The 26,827-nt window shown below is 39.8% G+C and overlaps 1 protein-coding gene across 5 annotated transcripts in view; it reads left to right on the top strand.

Moving 5' to 3' along the window:
- The window catches only part of ARHGEF4 (Rho guanine nucleotide exchange factor 4), a 230,301-nt gene that overhangs the window by 181,015 nt on the left and 22,459 nt on the right, over positions 1-26,827 (top strand). For 3 of the 5 annotated variants that reach the window (XM_081814675.1, XM_081814680.1, XM_081814677.1), the window contains one exon: positions 23,852-23,991. In XM_081814675.1, coding sequence (XP_081670801.1) covers positions 23,852-23,991 — 140 coding nt within the window. Of the gene's footprint in view, positions 1-23,818; positions 23,992-26,827 lie in introns of all 5 variants that reach the window. The other 2 variants (XM_081814676.1, XM_081814674.1) reach the window with 1 other exon arrangement.

Raw genomic sequence — 26,827 nt, 5'->3', positions numbered from 1 at the left:
TGACTTTCTCTGCTTGACTTATTTCACTTAGCATAATCTCCTCCAGTCCCATCCATGTTGATGTAAAAGTTGGGTATTCATCCTTTCTGATGGCTGAGTAATATTCCATTGTATATATGGACCACATCTTCTTTATCCATTCATCTGTTGAAGGGCATCTCGGCTCTTTCCACAGTTTGGCTATTGTGGACATTGCTGCATAATTTAAAAGATCAAACTGGCTTTATAAAACCATTATGAATTGGGCAGCATCCCATCCAGCAAATAGAAAGGAGCTCCGTCAAGCTGCAGAAAAGGAAAGATTTTTAAAGGTAGAGAGGGAGCAGAAAAAAGGAAATTATTAGTAAAAAAAATCCATTGTTTTAGGCAAGGTCACCCTCCCCAGGGGAACGGAAAGGGTCAATCAGTAAATTTCCTAGTGCTGACCAGGAAATTCATGTTGATTTAAAGGTTAAAGTTTACATTCCTGGGGGAAGGAGGAGCTGAAATTGCAGATGGGTCAGATGTTAAGTCTCCTTTGCTTATGCTTTGCTTAACATAAGTGACTCCATTTTGGGCCTGTGGTTTTCTTTTTAACAATACTCATGGGAAAGCATGCAATGGTAGTATGTGCAGGGAACTAAGGCTAGTCTTTGGCTTAGAAGAATAATATCACAAATGTCTAAAGCCATCCTGGTTTAATCATTAACCACAGGCAAGAACCTCTTCATTATTACTCCTGTCAGATATCACTCCCCTCTTCCCTGATTAAACACATTAGTTTTAATTTTGGAAAATTTGACTGCTTTAAAAAAGCCTTCATTCTTGGGCGCCTGGGTGGCTCAGATGGTTAAGCGTCTGCCTTCGGCTCAGGTCATGATCTCAGGGTCCTGGGATCGAGTCCCGCATCGGGCTCCCTGCTCCTTGGGAGCCTGCTTCTCTCTCTGCCTCTCTCTCTCTGTCTCTAATGAATAAATAAATAAAATCTTAAAAAAAAAAAAAGGCTTCATTCTTATGCTGGGCCAAAATCAGCTTCCTGTAGCTTTTCATTCTTGCTCATGCCTTAAAGTAATTCAAATAAAGTTTTATTTTTCATAAGTGACAGCCTTTCAGAAGCCTGAAAATCTTTCTCATCTCCCCTTCCTCCTCTTGCCTTTGCCAGGATAACCATCAATAGTAACTTATAACTGTTCCTGTTATTTATAGACATATCATTGCCGTAGTTACTTTCTACAGATATGCTCATCTTTGTGAGGGTTCCTCTGAAAGAATGTTGCCAAGTGCCAGACATAGTATTCTACATGTGTTCCGTCAGAAACAATGGAACCCATTCTCCTTGGATCACCACAGTACATCTAAGATATGTGCATATATCTAAAGAAGTTAGAAGAAAAACAAGTTAAATAGAAGGCAGGGAACACTAAATATGAGAGAAGAAACTAATTAAATGTAAAACAAACATATAATAAAGAAGATCAACCAAAAAAAAAAGTTGTTCCTTTGAAAAGTCTAATAATTAATTTCTTAAAGTCTAAAATTGATAACCGCTAGCAAGAATGATCAACGGGGGTAAAAAAGAGAGAAGGCACAAGTTACCAGTGTGAAAATGGGGAAAGAACTCATTACAGATCATATAGACCTTAAAAAAAAGTCTTAGGACCATATTTTGAGCAACATTATGACAATAAACTAGATGCCTAGTTTAATGCCCTAGAAAAATGAACTTAGCAAATTTAACCAAGAAGAAACAGAATATCTGAAGAGTTTTATATCTAAAAAAGAAATTAAATTCATAATTAGAAAACCTTCTCATAAAAGAAAATGGGAGTAAGTGGCTTCATTACTGAATTCTACCAAAATTTTAAGGAAGAAATAACACCAATCTCATATAAACTCTTCCAGAGAAGAATAAAGGAGTAAATACTTCCCAGTTTGTTTTATGATCTCACATAACATTGGAAAATTAAAAGACATACTCATTAGAATGGAGCAAAAGCTCTAAAAAAAGAAATTAACCAACCAGATTCTCTGTTGTGTGAAAAAGGGACACATCTAACCTAATCACATTCTCAAAAATCAGTCAATAGGTACAACTACTTTGGAAAACAGTTTGGCAGTTTCTTTAAAAAGGTAAACATATACCTACTGTATTACCCATTCCACTCCTTCTTTGGGGTTAATTGATTCCTTTTACTAAATCCCATTTTTATTTATTGTTGGTTTGGCACTATTCCTTTGCATTATTTTATAATGGTTGCTCTAGAGATTATCATATATATATATCCTTAACTTTTCACAGTCTACCAAGAGTAATATTATACCACTTCATGTAAAATGTAAGAACCTTGAAATTATACAGCCTCATTCTTCTCTTTCTCATCTTTCATAATAGGGCTGCTGCATACATTCATCTACATACACTATAAGCCCCATAATATAATGTTATAAATTTTGCTTTTATTTTAAAGAAGTTTTTTTTTTTTAAGTAGCATGTTGTGCGTGCCCACATTTTTACCACTTCTGGTGCTTGGCATTCCTCCTTGAAGATCAGAGTTTTCATCTGTTATTTCACCTCAAGCTGAGGAACTTAGTATTTCTTGCAGTAATGATCTGCTTGTCACTAACTATCTTAGTTTTTATTTTTCCGAAGATGTCTTTATATCACTTTTATTCTTTTTTTCTTTCAAAATTTTATCACTTTTATTCTTGAAAGACATTTTTGCTGATATGGAATTCTGAGTTGACAGCTTCCCCTACCCTCAGCAATTCAAAGATACTGTTATACTTCTCGCCTGGGGATCACTGATCTCCTTGATTTGTACATTTATGTCTTCTACCAAATTTGTGAAATGTTTGGCTGTTATTTCTTAAGATTTGTTTCTGCCCCATTCACTCTCTCCTCATCTGATATTGTCTCACAAGCCACTGGTGCTGTTCATTATTGTCTAACATTTTTAAGTCTCTTTTTCAGATTGGATCATTTCTCTGGTCCATCTTCAAATTCACTGACATTTTCTTCTGTTATCTCCAATGTGGTGTAAGCCTATCCAGTGAATTTTTTTATTGAAGGTACTATACTTTCCAGTTCTAGAATTTTCATTTGATTCCCTGTTATAATTTCCATTTCTTTGCTATTTCTTATTTCTTCATTCATTAGAAACATGTTTTTCCATATATTTCTGAGCATTGTCACAATAACTTATTTGCTAATTCTGATATCTGGATCATCTAAGTATTAATTTCCATTGATTGACTGACTTTTCTCTTGAGAACTAGTCACATTTTCCTTTTCTTCAAGTGTCTGATAAATTTGGATTGTATATTGGTCATTGAATGTTAAGTTGTAGAGTCTCTGTAATCTGTGTCTCTAAAGAGTATTGTGGTTTGTTTTTTTTTTTCTTTTAGCAGGAAATTAAGGTGACTGAATGAGAACTTCACATTCCTGCTCAGTTTTTTATCCTTAGCTAGATTTCTTAGTCTTCCCCATACCTTCCCAGTTCAGGAGTCAGCCAGAGATTTAGGCAGAGTTCCACCCAGAAATTATCGGTAGCTGTCCTCTTGCAGCTCTCTCCTTTCTGGGATTGTCTTCGTCGCTCCAGCTTCTATGATCACCCTGAATTCTGTTTTCTGGTTCTTCCATCAGTGAGACTATGACTGCAGGTTCCTATCTGAGTATTAGCCAGCTCTTGGAGCCTGCCCTAAGGCAAAAAACTAGAAGAGCAGGAAACTTACCCAGTAGTGTTCTGTTTTTCTCACCTCCAGTTTCTTCCTGCTTTGGGTCATTCTCCAGGGCCATCAGACTGTTGACTTTTACATTTTTTCCAGTGGGTATAATTATCCATGGGAGAGTTTTTCTCATAGTAGTTATTCCACTATTAACTGGAAACCCTTGAGATAAAAATATTTATTGAGTAGTTGAGGGAGATATTTTAACATTCTCTGACACGGGATAATAAATTTTGCTTGACCTTAAACACCTCTAAGTAGAATAATTAAAGAGGGTTGAGTCACAGTATTAGTGTTGTAACTGAGATTAATTTATTTGCACACTTGGCATATAATAAATGGAAGTTAACATCCTTACAGAACCCTACATTTTATCATATTTCAGGGGACTTCTCCATTTCAGAAATCAAATTCATTCATGTTTGTGTTTTAAAAGCAGATCCAGGAGGCACATGGGTGGCTTAGTCATTAAGCACCTGCCTTAGCCTCAGGTCATGATCTCAGGGTCCTGAGATTGAGCCCAGCATCATCGGGCTCCCTGCTCAGCGGGAAGCCTGCTTCTCCCTCTCCCACTCCCCCTGCTTGGGTTCCCTCTCTCTGCATCAAATAAATAACATCTTTTAAAAATAAAATAAATAAATAAAAGCAGATCCAGGGGCACCTGGATCAGTCAGTTAAGCATCCAACTCTGGATTTCAGTTTAGGTCACGATCTTAGAGGTCATGAGATTGAGCCCCACCAGGCACTGGGCTCTGTGCTCAGCGGGGAGTCTGTTTCTCTCCCTCTCCCTCTGGTCATCTCCCTCCACCGCCCCCCCCACACACACTCATGCATGTTGTCTCTCTCTCTCAAATAAATAAATAAATATTTAAAATAATCATGATAAAAGCAGATCCAAAATGGACAGTGTCTTTAAGTTAATTCTGGACAGGTCTTCAGGAAAAGAAAAAACAAGAGTTGAGTAAATTGGTAGTGCAGAGGTATGAGTTTCATTCCTGAAGCCATAGGACTCAAGTTTGTGTGTCAATTCTACTGCTATTTTCTCTGCGACCTGGTAAAGCCTCTCCAGGCTACAGCATTTCTCTTGCATAAAATGAAGACAAATAACTTAGTCCATGTGACAGAGAAATAAGTGAAATATTTGCTAAATCTGAATCTGAAAGGTTTGGATTACACTTTCTTGATAGTAAAACAAAATAGTCCAAGCATGTTAGCACACCTGTTCTTTTAGCTCTCTTTATCCTGACTTTAACCCCTTTACCCCACCCCCAGATTATTCGAAGTTTCACCAGTGTTCGAGCCCATGGCCAGGACTTTTATGGGAAATATTTTGACAATGAGAGAAAAGTAGCCTTGAGCAAATTTATTTTATCTATCTGAAAGAATATGATCATTTGAATAGACAATGTCAGGATTGATAAAAAAGAGAGAGAGAGATGGTACAGAGGAGAAGAAAAATGGAATTTCTAGGAAGTCTGAATGATTCCAGCAAAATTTACAACTTGAGACTCAAATGTCAGGATGTTAAACATATGCCTCTTTGCATCAACTACTTCGGCCAGCAGTACATGCTGTTAATGTCCACATTAGTGGTTCCTGGTAGCTTCCATCAAAACTAGTTAATCCTTAGATTGGTCAGGAGCCCAGGGGAACTGGAGTGGAGGGGCGGGGTAGAGAGAGGAAATGAGGCCAGACAGGACACAAGCCATGGGCACCATGGTAAAGAGTGACTCTTACTAGAAAGTAAAGGGGAGCATTTGCATGTTTAGGCAGAGGAGTGATGTGATCTGATTATATTTTACCAAGGAACACTCTGGCTGTGGTGTAGAGGACACGGGCTCAAACAGGGAAACAGCCAGGAGGCTCTTGGGTCACTCGGTGGAGGAGGGGGCAGTGATGTGACCTGCACCAGGGGTTAGTGGTGGAGGAATGAGAAATGGTTGGATTCTGGGGAATAAAGCAAAAGCAGAGCTGACAGATTTGGATGTGAATTGTAAGAGGAAAGTGTCAAGGAGAACTCCAAGTCTTTCATTCTGAGCAACTGGAAGTTGTTAGCTGTTGGGACAAGGATGCCTGTGAGCTAATCAGGTTTGGGTGGACGGTCAGTAGCTCTGCTTGGGGCACGTGAACTTTGAGATTCTATCAGACCTCCAGGCAGAAGAGCCAACCAGGTTGGGTTTATGAGCCAGGAGTTGAAGACAAAGCTCCAGACTGGAGAGCCAGAAGGATGTGAAGCCTCTGGGAGGGAGCAGTGCTCCCCCACCTTGACAGGCAGGGGCAGGTGCTACCTCACCGTTGCCTAACACCGCCCTGACAGAGCAGGTCATGGGCACACGACAATCTAGGCTTCAGAGCACATCTTCAACTACCCCTGGGAAACTGTTACAATGACTGCAGTGCAAAAATGCCCAATATCTGAATGTGAACCAAGTGTGGCTGTGGCAAGTAGAAGATAGCTCATGCTGACAATTACACAGCTATAGACATCAGAGCACAGAGTGGAAAACAACTTTCATCGTGAAACCACTCATTCATGCAGCAAGAGTCAAAGCATATTGCAAGAACACTCTACAGTTGACTCTGTGGACAGACAATGGAAATGAAGTCTACCAATATTTCATTTACATGTAGAATGTTAGAGGTTTATATACAAACTACATCTTCAAGATCCAGGAAAAATCAGTCTGATCCAAATAACCATAATCACTGCAAAAGGATTCACCTCAGCTGTTACCTGGGACTAAGGGACAAATACAGTATTTTCAAATTTAAATGCTAAAATTGAAAAATCATCAGCCTCAGAAAATGGAAACATAAGGACACCCATAATAGCATTTACAGAGAAATGATCATCAAGATTAGTATAAAACATGAGTTCCTCTAGGTCTCTCCAATCTAGCAATATATTTATTTATATTTGTTATTTAAAATGTGTAACTATATGTTAGGGAGGGTCTTTTTTTTTGTAATAGGTTAAAGCAAGTCCATATGAATATTTGATCTAAACTGAAAAGAGGTGCAGATCTTCCAAAGAGGTCACCTAGAATGACCATCAAAGGTAAAGCCCAGCTATACTGAAGGTTCCATTGTGCATGTGAAGACAGCAAAATTTGAAAAGTTACCTCAACCTGAAACTGGTATGGGCATGCTCAGCCTCCATGAGCTGAACATTAAAGCTTTACATGCATGGCCTCACCTTCTTTAAGGACAAACTCACAAAATTTTATTTTACTTTACTTAGAACATTTAACATGAGATATACCCTCTTAGCAAATTTTTGAGTATACAATAAATTATTATTGACTATAGGTAAAATGCTGTAGAGCAAATCTCTAGAGCTTATGATCTTGCTTAACTGACACTTTATGCCCATTTATTAGTAACTACCACCCCCTACCTTCCTGGCCACTGGCAACTACCATTCTGTTCTTTGATTCTATGAATTTGATTATTTTTGATTCCTCATATAAGTAGAATCATGCAATATTTATCTTTCTGTGACTGGCTTGTTTCACTTAGCATGATGTGCTCAAGTTTCATCCATGTTGCTTGCATATTGCAAAATTTCCTTCTTTTTTAATACTGAACCATATTCCATTGTATGTATGTACCACATTGTCTTTATCCATTCTTCTTTGATGGACATTTAACTTGTTTCCACATTTTAGCTATTGTGAACAGTGCTGAAATGAACATGAGAATGCTAATATGTCTTCGAGATCCTGATTTTATTTCTTTTGGATAAATACTCCGAAGTGGGATTGCTAGATCATATGATAGTTTTCTTTTAAATTGAGGAACCTCCATCCTGTTTTCCATAATGGCTGCAGCATTTTGCATTTCCGCCAACAGTATACACGGGTTCCAATTTCTCCACATCCTCTCCAACACTTGTCTTCCATTTTTTTTGATACTAGCCATCCTGACAGTTGTGAAGTGATATCGTATGGTGGTTTTTATTTGCATTTCTCTGATGATTGGCGATGTTGAGCATCTTTTTATTACCTGTTGGCCATTTGTATGTCTTCATTGGAAAAATGTCTATTCATATCTTTAACCCATTCTTTTAGAGATTGATTTATTTATTTTAGAGAAAGAGAACATGAGCGAGTGTGGCAGGGAAGGACAGAGGGAGAGGAGAGAGAAACTCAAGCAGACTCCATGCTGAGCATGGAGCCTGACGCAGGGCTCAATCCCATGACCCTGAGATCATGACCGTAGCCGAAACCAAGAGTCAGATGCTCAACTGACTGCACCACCCAGGTGCCCCTAGCCCATTTTTTAATTGGGCTATTAGCTTTTCTGCTATTGAGTTGGGAGTTCCTTGCATATTTTGGAGATTAACCTCTTATCAGATAATACGGTTTGCAAATACTTTCTTCCATTCCATAGGTTACCTTTTTACCCTGTTAATTGTTTACTTTGCTGAGCAGTAGCTTTCTAGCTTGAGGTAGTCCCACTTGTTTGTTTTTGTTGCCTGTTCTTTTTGTGTCATACTCATTAAATCATTGCCAAGACAAATGTCATAAGCTTTTCCCTTGTGTTTTCTTCTAGGAGTTTTAGGTTTAGGTCTTACATTTAAGTCTTTAATCCATTTTGAGTTGACTTTTGTGTAACATGTAAGATAAAGGTCCAGTTTCATTCCTTCGTATATGGATATCCAGTTTTCTCAACCCCATCTGTTGAGGAGACTGTCTTTTCATCATTGTGTATTCTTGGCATCTTTGTCAAAGATCAGTTGACCATATATGCATGGATGTATTTACAGGTTCCCTATCCTGCTGCATTGGTCCAAATGTCTCTTTATGCCAGTACCATATTATTTTAATCACTATAGCTTTATAATGTGGCTTAAAATCAGGAAATGTGATGCTTCCAGCTTTGTTCTTCTTTCTCAAGACTGATTTGGCTGTTTGTGGTCTTTTGTGCTTCCATATGAATTATACAATTGTTTTTTTCTATTTCTAAAAAAAATGCCTTTTGGATTTTGATAGAGATTACATTTATCTGAAGATCACTTCGGGTAGTATGACTATTTCAATAATATTAGTGTTCCAATCCATGAACACAGGACGTCTTTCCATTTGTTTGTGTCTTCTTTAATTTCTGTGTTTTGTAGTCTTGAGTAGAAAAGTCTTTCATCTCCTTAGTTAGGCTCATTTCTAAGTATTTTATTCTTTTAACTATGACTTTAAGTGGAATTATTTTCCTTTTCTTTTTTTTAATTCTTTTTTTCTTTTTTTGCCTTCTCTTTTAATTTTTTATTTTTTTAAAGATTTTATTTATTTATTTGACAGAGAGAGAGAGCAAAAACAGGGGGAGCAGCCGAGGGAGAGGGAGAAGCAGGGAGAAGCTCTTTGCACTGAGCAGAGAGCCCAATGTGGGGCTCAGTCCCAGGACCCTGGGATCATGACCTGAGCTAAAGGCAGACACTTAACTGACTGAGCCACCCAGGTGCCCCTTCCTTTTCTTTTCAGTCATTTTTGTTAGTGTATAGAAACACAACTAATTCTTGTACTTTATTTTGTATATCCTTCAACTTTACTCATTTATTAGTTCTAACTGTTTTTTTAATATAGAGTCTTTAGGGTTTTCTATATAGAAGATCGTGTCATCTGCAAAGACAATTGTACTTCCTTTCCAATTTGGATGTGTTTTTTTTTTTCCCCCCAATTACTCTAGCTAGAACTTCTAGTACTGTATTAATAGACATGGTGAGAGTGGGCATCCTTGCCTTATCCCTGTTGTTAGAGGAAAAGCTTTCAGGTTTTCACCATTGAATATGATGTCAGCTGTGGGATCGTTATACATGGCCCTTATTATGTGGATGTACTTCTATTTCTAGTTTGTTGAGATTTTTAATCATGAAAGGATATTTAGTTTTGTCAAATACTTTTCTGCATCTATTGAAATGATCATGTGATTTTCATCCTTTATTTTGTTAATGTGGTGTATCACATTCATTGATTATCGTATGTTGAACCATCCTTGCATCCCAGGGATAAATCCTACTTGGTCATGGTGTATGATTCTTCTAATGTGCTGTTGAATTTGGTTTTCTGGTATTTTGTTGATGACTTTCGCATCAATGTTCAACAGCATTATTGGTCTGTAGTTTTCTTTTTATGTCGTGTCTTTGGCTTTGGCATCAGGGTGATTATGGAATTATAAAATGAGTTTGGAAGTGTTCCCAATTCTTCAGTTTTTTGGAAGAGTTTGAGAAGATTGTTGTTAACTCTCCTTTAAATGTTTATGCAGAGACATCTTTTAGATACATGAGATTGTCCTGTCACATTTAACTTAAGTAGCTTACACACTAAAAGAAGGAAGTTGTATCATTTTAAAGGTTCAATCTATTTAAAATAACTGGCTCAGCTATAATCTACCATGAACAATCATGATTTTTATTTGGTACTTAATTTTTTATAGTGAAAATTATTATTTCAGTAATGTATGATATGATTCTGTGGCATTGCAGAGTAATGAAAATTTTCATTAAAGCATGTGCATGTGATGTCATTTTATTATATTATGGAGTATTATATTATATTGATTACCAAAAATTTGGTAAAAGATACTGCCTTCTTTGGATTTGTACTCCAAAAGTCTATGACCTAGAATGTTATATTGTAGGCTGGTTATATTAAATGAAAAATCAAAGTCATTACCTAAATTTTGCAATAGGCTAAACTTAGAGGAACAGTTGTTTACATCCTTAGCACTTCATATTTGCCTAACATAAAATTGCCATGTGTCAAAAATCATGCTTCACTTCTTGCTAAATTATGATATGTCACATTTTTTAATGTAATTGCTTTTTGAAGTAATTGTGACCACAAAGCCTCTTTTATATGTGAAGACCTGTACTTTGACTGATTTCCCAGGTATTTAATTCTTTGAGTAATAGGGAACCATGGCACCAAACAGCCAGGTGCTGGAGGGTGGTTGATGGGCAAGAAGGCCAGGGGGAAATAAGGGGCTGTGTGCTCATGAAGGCGGGACAGCAAGGAGGCCCTCAAGAGGTGTGGGGAAGAGTGTGGGCATTTGGGCAAGTTTTTAAAAAATTTTTATTTAAATTCAACTTAATTAACATATACTGTATTATTAGTTTCAGAGGTAGAATTTAGTGATTCATCAGTTGTGAATAACACCCAGTGCTCATGACACTAAGTGCCCTCCTTAATGCCCATCACCCAGGTACCCCATCCCCTCCACCCACCTCCCCTCCAGCAACCCTCAGTTTGTTTCCTATAGTTAAGAGGCTCTTATGGTTTACCTCCCTCTCTGTTTTCATCTTATTTTATTTTTCCTTGCCTGGCCCTATGTTCATCTGTTTTGTTTCTTAAATTGCACATATGAGTGAAATCATATGGTATTTGTCTTTCTCTGATTGACTTATTTCGCTTAGCATAATACCCTCTAGTTCCATCCATGTCATTGCAAATGGCAAGATTTTGTTCTTTTTTATGACTGAGTAATATTCTATTGTATATATAGCTAGACACATCTCCAAAGACAAGAGAAACAAAAGCAAAAATGAACTATTGGGACTTCATCAAGATAAAAAGCTTTTGCACAGCAAAAGAAACAGTCAACAAAACCAAAAGACAACTGACAGAATGGGAGAAGATATTTGCAAATCTCCTATCAGATAAAGGGCTAGAATCCAAAATCTATAAAGAACTTATCAAACTCAACACCCCAAAAAATAACAAATCCAGTCAAGAAATGGGCAGAAGACATGAACAGACATTTCTCCAAAGAGGACATACAAATGAACAACCTTTAGTCCTGCCTTTGCTGCTGGCTCTCTGTGAGACAAGCAAGCATCTTAAGCTCTGGGAGCCTCTTTATCTGGGTGATGTGTCTAATAGTACCTGTCTCCTAGGGCAGCTTGAATCTGATGTGTAAAACAGTCGGCACTCTGGAAATGCTCAGAAAGAGTTATTTGCTCCCAGCAATAAGAGGACAGGAAGACTAGTAGGGACAAAAGAAGTTCAAAGTCTTTCCTGTGAGAAAACCCTGCAAGTGGGCCTTGTGGGACAGAGGGGATTCAGGGTTGGTGTTATAGAAGCCATAAAGTTTTATTTACCAAATGGACAAAGCTCTCAGAAGCTTGAATAAGTGACCCTTTGTACAACCTGAATAAAAAATCTTGAACTGAGTTGATCACTAAGTGTGATATAGAATCCTAGAACAGAAAAAGTATATTAAGGAAGCACTGAGGAAACATTGAGGAGAGTATGGACTTTAGTTAATAATAACGTATCAGTATTGGCTCATTCACTGTAACAAAAGTAGCTTAAGATCTTAATAATTAGGGAAACTGGGTGTGGGGGATATGGGGACTCTCTGTACTATCTACTCAATTGTTCTATAAAGCTAAAACTTTTAACAAATAAGCCTATTTAGTGGGAAAAAAAGTGTTTTTAACCTGGAAGCTGGACAAGATTTAGGGCAGAAGGCAGATTCCAACTCATGAGCAAATAACGCATGAGGAGAAACTAGTCATGTCAGGACAGTCTGGCATCCAGACTAGTGGGGTCTGGCCCCTGGGAGGATACCCACTGTCTCCCCCCACCGCCCCAGGTCCGCACTCCTGACTCCCCAGACCTGGCCTCAGAGCACGAGCAGGAAGTGGCTACTGTACCTGGCGATCGATGCAGGGCCACTGATAGGTTACTAACGAGTGGATGGACTCGGCCTGTGCTGTGGGCTCCTCTAGCAGTAAGCACAGACCTCAGGGACCCTTGTCTGACTTGCCATCAGCACATGGAGAAGAAAAGAAAGAAATGTAAACAAACTCAGTCTGGTGAAAGCAGCTCAGAGATCTGGCTGGTGTCTGAGCTTTGACTGCTTGCTTGCTGGGTGATTTTTCTAAAGGAACTTTAACCTCTCTGGACCCCCAGTTCCTCATCTGTAGAACAAGATACACAATTTAACCTTCCCTGTGTGTATCACTAGGATGTAGTAAGAAGCCCATGAGGTGACAGACCTGAGAATTTACTCTAGTTGCCCCGCAAGGGGCTGTCTAGAACAACAGTGTTTACAACAGCTGTCCTTCCCAGGAAGTGACCATCAGACCTCGCCTCTTCCCTCTCTTTGCCCTTTCTCTATTCCTGGAATTCTGAGACTCTTCCATGTCTTTGGACAAACCCATCTTCTTGTTTCTGGGGACTGGTGCCACCCCCATTGCCTGGAATACCCTTTGCCACCCCCCCTCATCTCCTCACAGGTCACTTCCACCTCGAGGTGTCTAGGACATCTCAGGCTTGGCCAGAGTCTCCTATGCTTGCCATTTCACAGCCCTGCCACCTGTCACCATTTAACTCCTGTGTTTCCTGCCAGACCCTGATCCCCATGAGAGCAGGGGATGTGTCTGTTTTCTTCACACCACATCCTCAGAACCCAGCATGTACCTGGTGGTACACACACAATGGGCGCTAAGTCCTTTTGAGTGAATTCACAGAAAGAAAGAAATACATGCATAGATGGAATAAATGGAAGCCCCTGGGCAGTTGGTGCTGGGGCAACAGCCAAGGCTGCGTGTACCCCTCCAGATGCTCTGACATTCTGAAATTCCTGTTTCTACTCTGCAACTATGTGCCAGGCTCTTTAGAGTTTTCTAAAAGGGCCCCGAAGCCACCCCCAAAGACTGTATTACCTGGATCTGCTGAAGCAGAAATTTCCTAGGAGTTAGTAAGTCACTTTGTTAAGGACTCTTGACTGAGAGCAGTAATCTCAGACTTTCAGCTCTGTACCAACGTCACCTGGAGGGCTGTTAAAAACAACCTGATGGGTCCCACCCCAGAGGTCTGGGGAGGGACCCCAGAAACTAGTTCCCAAGAAATGCTGCTGGCCTGAGGACCATACTTTGAGAACCACTAATTTCCAGGGTTCTAGGGCAGCACAGAAAAGATCCCCTGGGACTGTCTCCCTTCATTGGCTGAGCCACGGCCTTTCCTTGTAAGTGGACACGAAGAATTGTCTGGGTGCTGTTCATCAGAGGTAAAAGGGCCTTGCTGACCTTTTGTCTAGAATCCAAAATTCTTAGCTGTGTTACCATTTAAATGTTCCAAATAGTTAGAATCTCAGAATGGATCAGACAGCTGACTTGTCTTCCTACATGCAAATTAAAAATCTGAAGTCAAGACTGACTTTGTGTTGACCAGGCCATGTTGTGGTCATGTATTTACTCACCCAAAGATGCTCATAGAGCACTTGCTCCACCCTTTAATGCCTTCATATAAGCTAACTGCATGTGAATCTTCCATTGGCCTTGCTTTGTAAGGAAGGAGTTTGGACCACCTCTCAGAGGGCAAGTGATTGACTCTGCCCCTGGCCATTTGCACAGACCAGCCAGGGCCTGGATTTCCTAACTTTAGTCCTGGGGTCATTCTCCCACTATGGCCTCCACTCACCCTCAGGAATTCCCCACCCCCTTTCCTTTAATGCAAACACCACTTCTGTCCCAGACCCTGTGATGGAAGCTGGAATATTAGATGATGAGTAAAAATATTGAGACACTCACATTGAAATGTGCTTTTCTTTTCTCCCTGGTCTAAGTTTGCTAGGTGAGCAATCATTCTGTGAGCTACTGAGACCCCAGCTGAGACTGGCTAAGAAAAAAGCCAAGGAAAGTAGTGACTCTTACAAGGAATCTATTTTATTTCTCCCAAGACCACTGATTTTTAAATTCCCCAGAGAAGAAGGATGGCGCAGAGACAGAGAGACAGAGAGAGAGAGAGAAAGACTGTATCTTTTAAGACATATTTTATTGTATTTATAGATTAAATTATAGCATTCTGGGATTTGATTTAAAATAATGCAGTGCTGAAAGAAATCAAAGAAAATCTAAATTATGGAGAGATATTTCGTGTTCACAAACTGGAGGACTCAACAGTTTTGTAAAGATGTCTATTATCTCCAAATTGATCCACAGTTTTAATGCAATTTTTATCAAATCCCAGCAACTATAACTATAGTTTATAATTATAGACAAGATTATTCTAAAATGTATACAAAAGACAAAGGAATGAGAATAGCTAAAACAATTCTGAAAAAGAGGGATAAAGTAGGAAGAACCACGCTACCAAATTTCAAAAATTACGTAGCTACAGAAAACTGTGTCGTACAGACTGGATGGTATTGGAGGAATAAACAAATAGATCATTGGAACAGAACAGAGAATTCAGAAATAGTGCCAAGCAAGTATAGCCAACCAATGTTTTAAACAGCTTTATTGAGATATAATCAACATACTATACAACTTACCCACTTAAAGTATAAAATTCAGTGGGTTTCGGTATATATTATTAATTTTTTAAATAGTGGTAAAATATATATTTAAAAATTTACCATTTTAACTGGGTAATTCAGTGGCATTCATTATTTTCACATGTGCAACCATCACCACCACTATATATTACCAAGCTTTATCACCCTAAATGGAAACTCTGGTAACCTCTAATCTATTTTCTGTCACTAAGAATTTGCCTATTCTAGGTACCTTATAGAGAATCATACAGTGTGTGTCCTTTGTGCCCGGCTCATTTCACTTAGCATAGTGTTTTCAAAGTTCATCCATGTTGTAGCATGAAATAGAACTTTGTCCCTTTTTATGGCTGAATAAAATTCCATTGTATGTATATACCGCATTTTGTTTATCCATTTATCTGTTGATGGACTTTTTTTTTTTAAGATTTTATTTATTTATTTGACAGAGACAGAGACAGCGTGAGCAGGAACACAAGCAGGGGGAGTGGGAGAGGGAGAAGCAGGCTTCCTGCTGAGCGGGGAGCCCAATGCAGGGTTCGATCCCAGGACCCTGGGACCATGACCTGAGCCAAAGGCAGACACTTAACGACTGAGCCACCCAGGTGCCCTGTTGATGGACTTTTGAGTTGTTTCCAACTTTGGGCTATTGTAAATAATGCTACCATGAATATTGGCATACAATATGAATCTTTTTGATTCCCTGATTTCACTTCTCTTGAAGTGGAATTTCTAAATCATACGGTAATTCTGTGTTTTGCTTTCTGAGGACCTGCCAGACTGTTTTCCGCAGCAGCTTCACTGTTTATGTTCCTGGCAGCAATGCCTGAGGGTCCTAGTCCCTCCAGTCCTCCTCAGTGCTTGTTATTTCCTTGTTTTTGGTTTTTGGTGTTTGTTTTAATAATAGCCTATCCTAAAGGGAAGAATGAAGAGGGGGGAATTCGGCGGAGGTGGGGGGGGGGAGACGAACCATGAGAGACTATGGACTCTGAAAAACAAACTGAGGGTTCTAGAGGGGAGGGCGGTGGGGGAATGGCTTAACCTGGTGATGGGTATTAAAGAGGGCACGTTCTGCTTGGAGCACTGGGTGTTATACGCAAATAATGAATCATGGAACACTACATCAAAAACTAATGATGTAATGTATGGTGATTAACATAACATAATAATAAAAAAAAAATAGCCTATCCTAAAGGGTGTGAAGTGGTATATCACTGTGGTTTTGATTTGTATTTTCCTAATCATCAGTGATATTGAGCATCCTTTTATGTGTTGATTGGCCATTTGTATATCTTCTTTGAAGAAATATCTCTTCGAGACCTTTGCCTATTTTTCATTCAGTTTGTTGTTGTTCTTGTCCTTGAATTGTAACTGATACATGATTTGCAATTATTTTCTCCCATTCTGTGGGCTGCCTTTTCACTGTCTTGAAACTATCCATTGATGCATAATACTTCAAATTTTGATGTATTCCAGTTTATCTATTTTTTTGTTGTTTTTGCGCATACTTTTGGTGTCATACACAAGAAATCATTTCCCCATCCAATGTCATAAAGCCTTTCCTCTGTTTTCTTCTAAGAGTCTTATAGTTTTCAGTTTTCATTCTTATGTTTAGGTCTTTGATCCATTTTGAGTATATGGTGTAAGGTAAGGATCCAGCTTCATTCTTTTGAATACAGATATCTAGTTTTCCAACACTATTTGTCGAAAAGACTGTCTTTTCCCCCACTGACTATCTTGGCATCTTTGTCAAAAATCAAATGACCATATGTATGACAGTTTATCTCTGGGATCTTTATTTTATTCTACTGGTCAACATGTCTATCCTTAGGATAATACTACACTGTTTTGATTACTGTAGCTTTGTAGTAAGTTTTGAAATCAGGAAATGTGAGTCCTCCAACTTAATTTGGGGTTTTTTTTTCAAGATAGCTTTGGCTATTCAGGGTACCTTTAGATTCCATATGAATTTTAGGATAAGTTTTTCTTTTTCTGTAAAAATGCCATTGGGATTTTGATGGGGGTTACATTGAATCTGTAGATTACTTTGGGTAGTAATGTCATCTTAACAGTATTAAATCTACCATTTCATGAACATGGAATGTCTTTCCATTTATCAAGTTTTCTGTAGTATCTTTTTGTAATTTCCAATGTACACATTTTTTGCCTGCTTGGTTAAATTTATTCCTAAGTATTTTTATTATTTCCAATATGACTATATTGCAATTAAATTTTTTTTCCTTTTCAAATTGTTCATTGCAAGTATATAGAAATAAAACTGATTCTTATGTGTTGATTTGTACTCTGCAACTTTGCTGAATTTATTTATTAGCCTTAATGATTTATTGTGGATTCTTCAGGGTTTTCTACATGTGAGATCATGTCATCTCTGAACAGAAATAACTTTACTTCTTCCTTTCCATTTTAGATGCTTTTTTTTTTTTTTTTCCTTTTTCTTGCTTAATTGCTCTGGCTAGGATCTCCAATACTGTTTTGAATAGAAGTGGTGAAAGTGGGCATCCTTGTCTTATTCCTCATCTTAGAGGGAGAACTTTCAGTTTCTCATCATTGAGTATATTAGCTATGGCTTTTTCACATATGGCCTTTATCATGTTGAGGACATTCCTTTTTTTTCCTAGTTTGTTGAGTATTTTTTATCATGAAAGGGTGTTGAATTTTGTCAATGCTTTCTCTGCATCAATTGAGATGACGATGTAGTTTTTTTCCCCCTTCATTCTATTAATGTTGTATATTGCATTGAACAGTTTTCATATGCTGAACCATTCTTGTATTCCAAAAATAAATCCTATTAGGTAAAGATATATAATCCTTTTGATATGCCGTTGAATTCAGTTTACTAGTAGTTTACTTATTGAATTCAGCTTACTAATCCTTTGTTGAGGATTTTTGCATCTATGTTCATAAGGGATATTTGTCTGTAGTTTTCTTGTGTTTTGTCTGGCTTTAATTAGTCAGGAAGTATTCTCTCTTATTCAGTTTTTGGAAGAGCTTGGGAAAGATTGATGCCAATTCTTATTCACATGTTTAGTAGAATTCACTAGTGAAGCCATCTAATCTTGGGCTTTATTTTGTTGGGTAGTTTTTGACTACTCCTTCAATCTCCTTACTAATTTTAGGTATATTCAGATTTTCTGTTTCTTTTTGAGTCATTTTTGGTAGATGTGTGTTCTTAAGAATTTGTCTATATCATCTAGTTTATCTAGGGTACAACAGTTGACCAAAAAAAAAGAAAGAAAGAAAAAAAAACACAACTCAAAATGGATCATAGATTTACATGTAAAAGGTAAAACTATAAGGCTTTTAGGAGAAAACATTAGTGAAAATCTTTTGGAACTAGGGTTTGGTGATGAGTTCTTAGACATGATTCCAAAGACATTACCCATAAAAGGAAAAATAAATAAATTGAACTTTATCAAAATTTTAAATTTTTGCTCATGAAAACCCTTGTAAGAGGATGAAAAAATACAGGGCACCTGGGTGGCTTAGTCGTTAAGCATCTGCCTTTGGCTTAGGTCATGATCCCACGGTCCTGGGATCAAGCCCCACATGAGGCTACCTGCTCAGCAGGAAGCCTACTTCTCCCTCTCCCACTCCCCCTGCTTGTGTTCCCTCTCTTGCTATATATCTCTCTGTCAAATAAAGAAATAAAATCTTTAAAAAAAATTAAAAATTAAAAAATTAAAAAAAAATTTTCAAATCTCAACATCAAAACAATAAACGATCTAATTAGAAAAGGGGCAAAAATAAATGAAGAAATACTCCACCAGAAAAGATATATGGATGAGAAATAAGCACATGAAAAAATGTTCAACAGCACCTGCCCTTTGGGAAATGCAAATTAAGACCATGATGCAATTATCACTATATACCTATCAAAATGTCTAAAATATAAAATTGTTAACAGGGGCACCTGGGTGGCTCAGTCAGTTGAGTGTGCAACTCTTGGTTTCAGCTCAGGTCATGATCAAGCCCTGCTTTGGGAGCTAAGAGCTTAGCAGGGAGTCTGCTTGAGATTCTCTCTCTTGCTCTCCTTCTGCCCCTCCCCCCACTTTTGCTCTCTCTCTCAAATAAATGAATAAATCTTTAAAAATATATATAAAATTGTGACAATACCAAATGCAGATAAGGATTCTGAGAAACACACATTATTGAGTGTGAGAATGTAAAATGGTACAATTGCTCTAGAAAATAGTTTGGCAGTTTCTTAGAAAACTGAACATTCAGTTGCCATATGACCCAGCAATTACACCCCTGGGCAATTGGATTTATTCCAGAGAAATGAAAATTTAGGTCCACCCAAAAACATGTAAACAAATGTTCATAGTACTTTCATTAGAAATCACTTGGATGTCTGTCAGTGGGTTGAATGGTTGAACAAACTTGTATATCCATTGCATGGACTACTGGTAAGCAACAAAAAGAATGAGATATAAATACAAACAACTTGGATGGATCTCAAGGGCATTTGGCTGAGTGAAAAAGCTATCCTCCAAAGCTTACATACTGGTTGCTGTAGTGGTTACACAAGTCTACACAGATGATAAAATGATGTAGAACCATAAACACACATTGTACCAAAGTCATTTTCCTGTCTGTGATATTATATTAGAATTTCATAAGCTGTAACCACTGGGTGAAGGGTACACAGGACCTCTGCACTACAGTTACAATTCCCTATACTCTATAGTTATTTCAAAATAAAAAGGTTTTTTTTTAAGATTTATCTATTTATTTTAGACAGGGGGAGGGGCAGAGGGTGGGAGAGAGAATCCCAAGCAGACTCTGCACTGAGTGCAAAGCTCCACACAGGACTCAATCTCACGACCTTGAGATCACGACCCGAGCAAAAAACCAAAAGTCAATCACTTAACCAACTGTGCCACCCAGGTGCTCCTAAAAAGTTTTTTTAATGCCCTAGAGGAGAAGGTATGCTACTAAGACAACCTCTGATGGATTATAGTTTGTTTTAGATGTGTATTGCTGTGACTTTTTTATAAAGACAAAGTCCTCATCTCTTATAAATATATACTACAGTTTTTACAGATAAAATTATGTCAAATCTAGGATCTGGAGGAGGAGGGGATATGGATGATGAAACAAAATTGCCTTCGTGTTGAGAATTGCTGAAGCTGGATAATGGATGTACAAGATTCATTCTCTCCGTTTGTGCTTATTTAGAACTTTCCATAATAACAGTTTAAAAACAGAAATGAAATAAAAATGTTGAGGGTTCCTTGGGACTCTTGATTGTGTGGGTCAGGGGCAGGGCTCTTAGCTCCTGCCCCCAAGCTGGACTCAGACCATTGCTGCCCGGCTGGAGCAGAGGGCTTCTCCAGTCAGTTCCAGTTCCAGGGACAGAGTGCTGCTTTCATCAAGTCCCGTGCTTCTGTGTCCATATTCGGCCACATGCACGAATCTTTAGCTGTATTCCAGGCATTGGCTCTGCCAGGCCCCACAGGCTCTGCCTTCCATTACTTGCCATCATCCTCCAGGCCTCCCTACATTCACTTATTCATCTCTCCATTTTTTTTATTCACCTGTTCAGTCATTCCTCTGTCCACCATGCTCCCATCCATCTCTTTACTCATTCATTTCTTTAACACTCACTGAAGTCTACATCAATGAATAAGGCATGGTTACTGCCTTTGGGGAGATGGTCAGACAGTGCAATGCATAGGGGATGTATGATAAGTGCCATGATGATTGTCTGTACAAAGCACCTTGGGAGTGAGATGGAAACCGATGTCAGTCCTTGGAGTGATGATGTTAGATAAGACTTTCACAGAGGAGGTACTGCTTGAGATGAGTCTTCAAAGTTAATATTTTCACCTATGTTTGGCTCACCCAGGGAATGTAAAATAATCCCCTTATTTTGATGTCAGCTGATTTGCAGACTTAATTCCATCTTCAATCTTAATTCCTCTTTGTCATGTAAAATAACATATTCGTGGGCTCCGGGGATTAGGACTTTGACATCTTTTGGAGGCCATTACTCTGCCTCCCACAAGAACAGAGTCCAGAACTTGATTTAAGGCCAGAGCAGACATTGTGGATCCATAGGAAGAGACTGTCTATTCCATAAATGGTGCTGAGAAAATTGCTTATCCTTACAGAAAAAAATGAAATTGGATTCTAAAGGTTGTGGATCCCATTCTCATGTGTGTTCCCATCACCATGCAATTTCTCAGACACCAGCAAGGTGTCCTACAATTCAGCTAAATTCTCACACTCTCCACCTGGAGTTAGCATCAGATTCCACAGGTCAAGGGCTCAGTCCTACAAGACCACCCTTGTTCTCCCACTTCAGGCACTAGTCACAAGCCCAAGGTGTTTCTGATCCACAGGCTATAGATGGGAGGTTCCAACAAATTCCCACCTTGGGTTTAATTTGCTAGAGCGGCTCACAGAACTCAGAGAAACGTTTTACTGACTAGATTACCAATTTATTACAAAAGGATAGAACTCAGGAACAACCAGATGGAAAAGAGTCCCAGGCAGGGTATGCAGGAAGGGTCACAGAGCTTCCAAACCCTCTCCAGGTGCGCTACTCTCCCCACATCTCCATGTGTTCACCAACCAAAAAGCTCTCCAAACACTGTCCTTAGGGTTTTTATGGAGGCTTCACTATGTAGGCATGATTGACTAAATCATTGGCCACTGGCTATTGGTCTAGACCTTCTCCCCTCCCTAGAAGTGGGTTGAGGGGCAGCCCCATCCCTGGGTTACCTAGGGGCTTTCCAAAAGTCATCATTAACATAACAAAAGAAACATTTATCACTCTTATCACAGGACATCCCAAGAGTTTTAGGAGCTCTGTGCCTGGAAAGGGTCAAAGACCAAATATAAAATTTATTATAAATCATAATACTACAGATTTCAACCTACACAATACACAAAAAGCATTCCCAAGTGCAATAAAAACTTAATGTCAAAAGAAAAACTATAAAACATTGAAGGATAACATAGAAGAGTATCTTTGCAACTTTGAGGTAGGGAAGAGTTTCCTAAGCACAAAAAATATAAACCACACAGGACATGATTGATAAATTTGCCTATATGAAAATTAAGAACTTCTGTTCATCAAAAGCATCTTAAAGAGAGGGGACAAGCTACAAAGTGGGAGATGATACTTGTGATACAAGTGGGCGGCAAAGATTTAGTATGCAGAATTGGGGCAGTGTATGTATATATACACATACATAGAAATATATTTTTTTACATTATTGATTATATTAAAGACCAATAGCTCAATAGACATAGATTTTTCACATTAAAGGAAATACCAATGACCCATAAACATAGACAAGGTGTTCGCCCCATTAGTGATCATTAGCGATCAGAGAAATGTAAATTCAAACCACAGTAAGATTCCATTCCATACCCATCAGCCTGTCAACAGTGTCTGACAATGCCAGTCCTTGGAGCTGGCTAGGATATGGTGTGGTGGGAACATTCATACATACTGTTGGAAGGCTTTTTTTTTTAGAGAGAGAGAGCGTGTGCGTGCACACGGGGGACAAGGGCAGGGGGAGAGGGAAAGAGAGTCTTAAGCAGACTCCATGCAGAGTGTAGAGCTTGAGGTAAGGCTCCATCTCATGACCCCGAGATCATGACCTGAGCTGAATTCAAGAGTCAGACGCTTAACCGACTGAGCTACCCAGGTGCCCCACTGTCGGAAATCTTAAGTGGTAGAATAGCTTTGGGAAACAGTTTGGCATACCTAGGACCCAGGGATGCCACACCTGGGATGCCACACCTGGGCCCTACCCCCCCTAGAGCATCAATTCACACCAGGGGTAATGATTTTGCCAAAGAGGACAAAAATCTTAGGCATGACAATGATTTGTGGCCTTCCAAAGAGCCATGGAACATAACAAATATACAGTATATTTGTGGTATTAAAGTTTCATTGGGACAATTAGGAAAACAATGTATAAAAGGCTCTTTAGGGGGTAGTAATGAGAAAGAGGTTGAGAACCACTGTCCAAGGGGAAACTGTGGAACATGTGCCCAGGAGGTGTGTAGGTATGTTTGCAGTACCATCATTCATACCAGCAGCAACACAGAAAAGCACCCACTGCTCTCCAGCAGTGCAATGGATATGTAAAATTTAACATGTTCATAAAATGCAAGACTGTGCATCAGTGAGAATGAATCAATCACAGCTACACAAGCAGCTGAGTAAAAAAAAAAAAAGCCAGCCAAAGCAGAAATGCTACTGGATGGTCCCATTTATATAAGGTCAAAACATGCAAGACTCAACAGAAATAAATGCTAAAACACAGCATGGGTGTGATTTATAGAAATAATGGATAGCTCTAAAGGAAAGAGAGGGGGATGCAGTTGGAGTAGGGCATGCAGGTGGTTGAATTCTAAGATTCTGGTATTTTTCTTAAGCAGAGTAAGTACTATGGAATTCATTTTATTAATTTCCAAACTATACTTAAATATATATACTGTGTATTTCTTTGGATACATATATATTTCATAATAAATTGTTAGCATTATTCTTAAGGGCCTTCTCCCATACCTGGCACATTGGTAGTGGCTTTGAATTGAATTCAGCTAGAGGGGACTCTTGAGTGTCATGCTCTGGCAGATATTTCTGTTTCCTTTCTTAGGGAGGTGGTGGGGATTGAATGGTAGGTGATTAACAGCGATGGGGCAAACATCAACCTGTGCGCTCTTTCAACCAGACCATGTTTTTGCAGCAAAACTGGTTTGAGAAACTAGTTCCCAGGTCTTCTCCCTCCTCTCAGAGAAGGAGCATTTATCCTGAAAAGGTTCATCTCCTGCTCTGCCTGTCTCCCTTCCTCAGCTCCTCTTTGCCAGCTGGTGTCTCTCCTTCCAGCTATCCCTGATGGAGTTCTGGACACAGCCATCCGTGCTGATGAGGCGGGGAGTGAGGAGGACCTGTATGAGGACATGCACAGCTCCAGCCACCACTACAGCCACCCTGGAGGGGGTGGTGAGCAGCTGGCCATCAACGAGGTAGGGTCAAGGCTGCATGGGTGAAGGGATGGGGCTGGGACAGATGGCCTGGATGTCAGGGTGAGTCCAGCATGCTCGCACAGGCCTAGATGTCCACAGTCTCTGTGCTCCAAGCAGATGGCAGACGCCCCACGTGTACACAGCACAGTTTCAGCCTGTGGCTCTCACTTAAGGATGTGGGGTGCACCAGCAGAGCTTCCCCAAATACAGGACCTGCCCCTCTGCCTTCATGGGCTACAAGGAACCCAGAACGGCAGGCATGACCCAGGACCTACAATGAAAGAGCACTGGTCTGTCCTTCCCCATAAGAGCCCCTGTAAGCCATCCTGGATGGAACAAGATTTGCTTGGCAGAAAGGAGGCCAGGGCTTAGCGCCCTGTCCCTCCAAGAAGTTGTCTGGGCAGGATGGAAAGCAAGGCAAGTGAAAATTGATTTCTCTCCTATTGACTCCAAGAGCTCAAAAAGCTTTCTGGTTGCTATGACAACTGTGTACAAGTTTGTTTGTTTGTTTGCTGTTCTTACCTTAACAGAAGAAATTAGTGACATACTTCCTCCAGGCAAAACTGCTTCCCATACCAAGGACTCCTTTTGCATTCTCCAAGGACAGAGACATTTTGAGACCTTGACTCCTCTCTTTTTCTCATTTGTACTCCTATTTTCTCCCCCTCTTTTTTTTTACTTAATTCGGTGGGTAGGGGAGCCCTAAACATAATGTGGTTCATAACTCACATCCATTACACTGCATTCTCTTCCTGGTCATAAGCTACTATGTATTTCTGCCTCATCAAAACCAGAATCTGACCACCCAGGATCTTGCAGCACCTCAGGAGGGGGTCAATTTATGAATAGTGTGAGTGAATGAATGGGCTGGTGGGATTCTCAGAAGCCCTCAAGGAGTATGCTGTCCTCATTACCTATTCGACAGATGGGTACAAACTGTAGTTGGTGGACGAACTCTTCTCTCAGGCCCGGATCTGAACAATGATTTAGAAGTCATTAAATAATGCTTTATTCAAAATCCATGGTGTGTTAAATAGCACATATCCAAGTAAGTTGACTTTTCCAATACACAAAGTCTTTCTTTAAGTACTTCTCATCAGCTATTTTAAATGGAAGATGTTCTAAAATTATGTCATCTTAAGCTGAATTCACAGATAATGGTTTTGCTTTTCCTTGAAGTCTCAGGCTGCCCTCCTCAGTCTTGGGCCCCAGCCCTGGTGGGGAGCAGCATGGTGCAGGGGGTAGAATCTGAGCGTTGGGGCTCCCCAGACCTGGATGGGAGTTCCTCCCTGCCCTGGGCCAGGTGTGGAGCTCTGAGCAGGTAAACCCTCTGAATGCTGGTTTACTTAACTGTAAAATAGGATGGCCATGAGGTTACCTGAAGACTGACTGAAATAATGTAAATACCCTGGCATGTGGTGGGTTCTCGGTAAATTTCCAGCAATGAGGATGATAACAAAAAGGAAATACTCACATACAGCTTTTAGGGACTCTGAAAAGGTGTGTGACCATCGGTGCTGCGTTGTTAGAGTTCTTGCGTCTGTTTTCCGTAGCTGCGTGTGTCCTTCCTGATGGTGAAATTCTGGTCCGTCGCATTGTGTTGCTGGTGCAGAGGGGCCTTCCGAGGCCCTTGACAAGTTTTTCTTTTTTTTTAAGATTTTTTTTTTTTAATTTTTATTTATTTGACAGAGAGAGAGAGATAGTGAGAGAGGGAACACAAGCAGGGGGAGTGGGAGAAGGAGAAGCAGGCTTCCCGCCGAGCAGGGAGCCCGATGCGGGGCTTGATCCCAGGACCCTGGGATCATGACCTGAGCCAAAGGCAGACACTTAACGACTGAGCCACCCAGGTGCCCCAGCCCTTGACAAGTTTTTCATTCTAAGATGCTTTGGATGAGGGAAGCCAAGAGCCAGGACTACTCTAAAAGAACAAATAAGCTCTGGCAGAGGGCACCTTTATGAGGGAAATGAAGGTAATTTAGATTATGAATTGGATATCACCTATTTTGGCCACTTAGAGAATTTATTTCCTATTCAGTTTGAAGGTCTTTCTTGGTATTTGGGGCTCCTGAGTAGACAGGGTGGTAACGTTGTTTCTTATGTTTAGAGAACTCAGTGCTTTCCAGGGTACTTGTCTTTCCTGGATGTGCCTCTGCGGGGAAGGACGTGTCACATCCCGGAGGAGGCCAGCCAGACTGAGGACCCCTCTCCAGGGATACAGCAAGCTCATGCCAGTTGGAAGCTGGGCTCCTGACTTGGTCAGGGTCCACCAGGCTGCTCGCCTTTATGACACCCACCTGCACTTCTAGATCCCTTTCAGGGCAGTATAGCATAAAGGACAGGGCCTGGGTTTGGAGGCTGACAGCCCTGCGTCTTCCCCCCCATCCTGCCACTGGCTAGCTGGAGACATGTGTCAAGCCATTCTCTCCTCAGGGCCTCAGTCTCCTCTTGTGGGGTGGATGTGGCACCTGAGTCCCACAGGGAGCTATAGGAGGGTCACTTATACAGGTGTATAAGGTACTCAGGAAAGGCAGGCACCCATTATGATTTTTTGGCAGCATTAAATAGACCCACTTTATCAGAAACTGAAGAGCTATAAAAGGTGATTCTCCAATAACAGGCTAGTTCACTTGGCCTTCCAAGAGCAGCAAATCCCACTGTGCATTCCCTGAAGCCTCTAGCACTCACTGCTGGCTCACATGCATGGCAAGAAGGTTTGCTAGGGTCAACGTGAGTTTCATACTTAGAGATTGTAGAAGCAACAGATGTCAAAAGTCCATACTAAAGAATATTTATCCTGCTCTAAAATCACACATTCACTTGTATTTTTTAGACACAT

This window comes from Leptonychotes weddellii, chromosome 3, assembly GCF_054177405.1.
Source record: "Leptonychotes weddellii isolate Sample4059 chromosome 3, ASM5417740v2, whole genome shotgun sequence".
NCBI lineage: Eukaryota > Metazoa > Chordata > Mammalia > Carnivora > Phocidae > Leptonychotes > Leptonychotes weddellii.
Note: the sequence above shows the minus strand (reverse complement) of the source record. Positions and strands in the feature narration are given on the sequence as shown.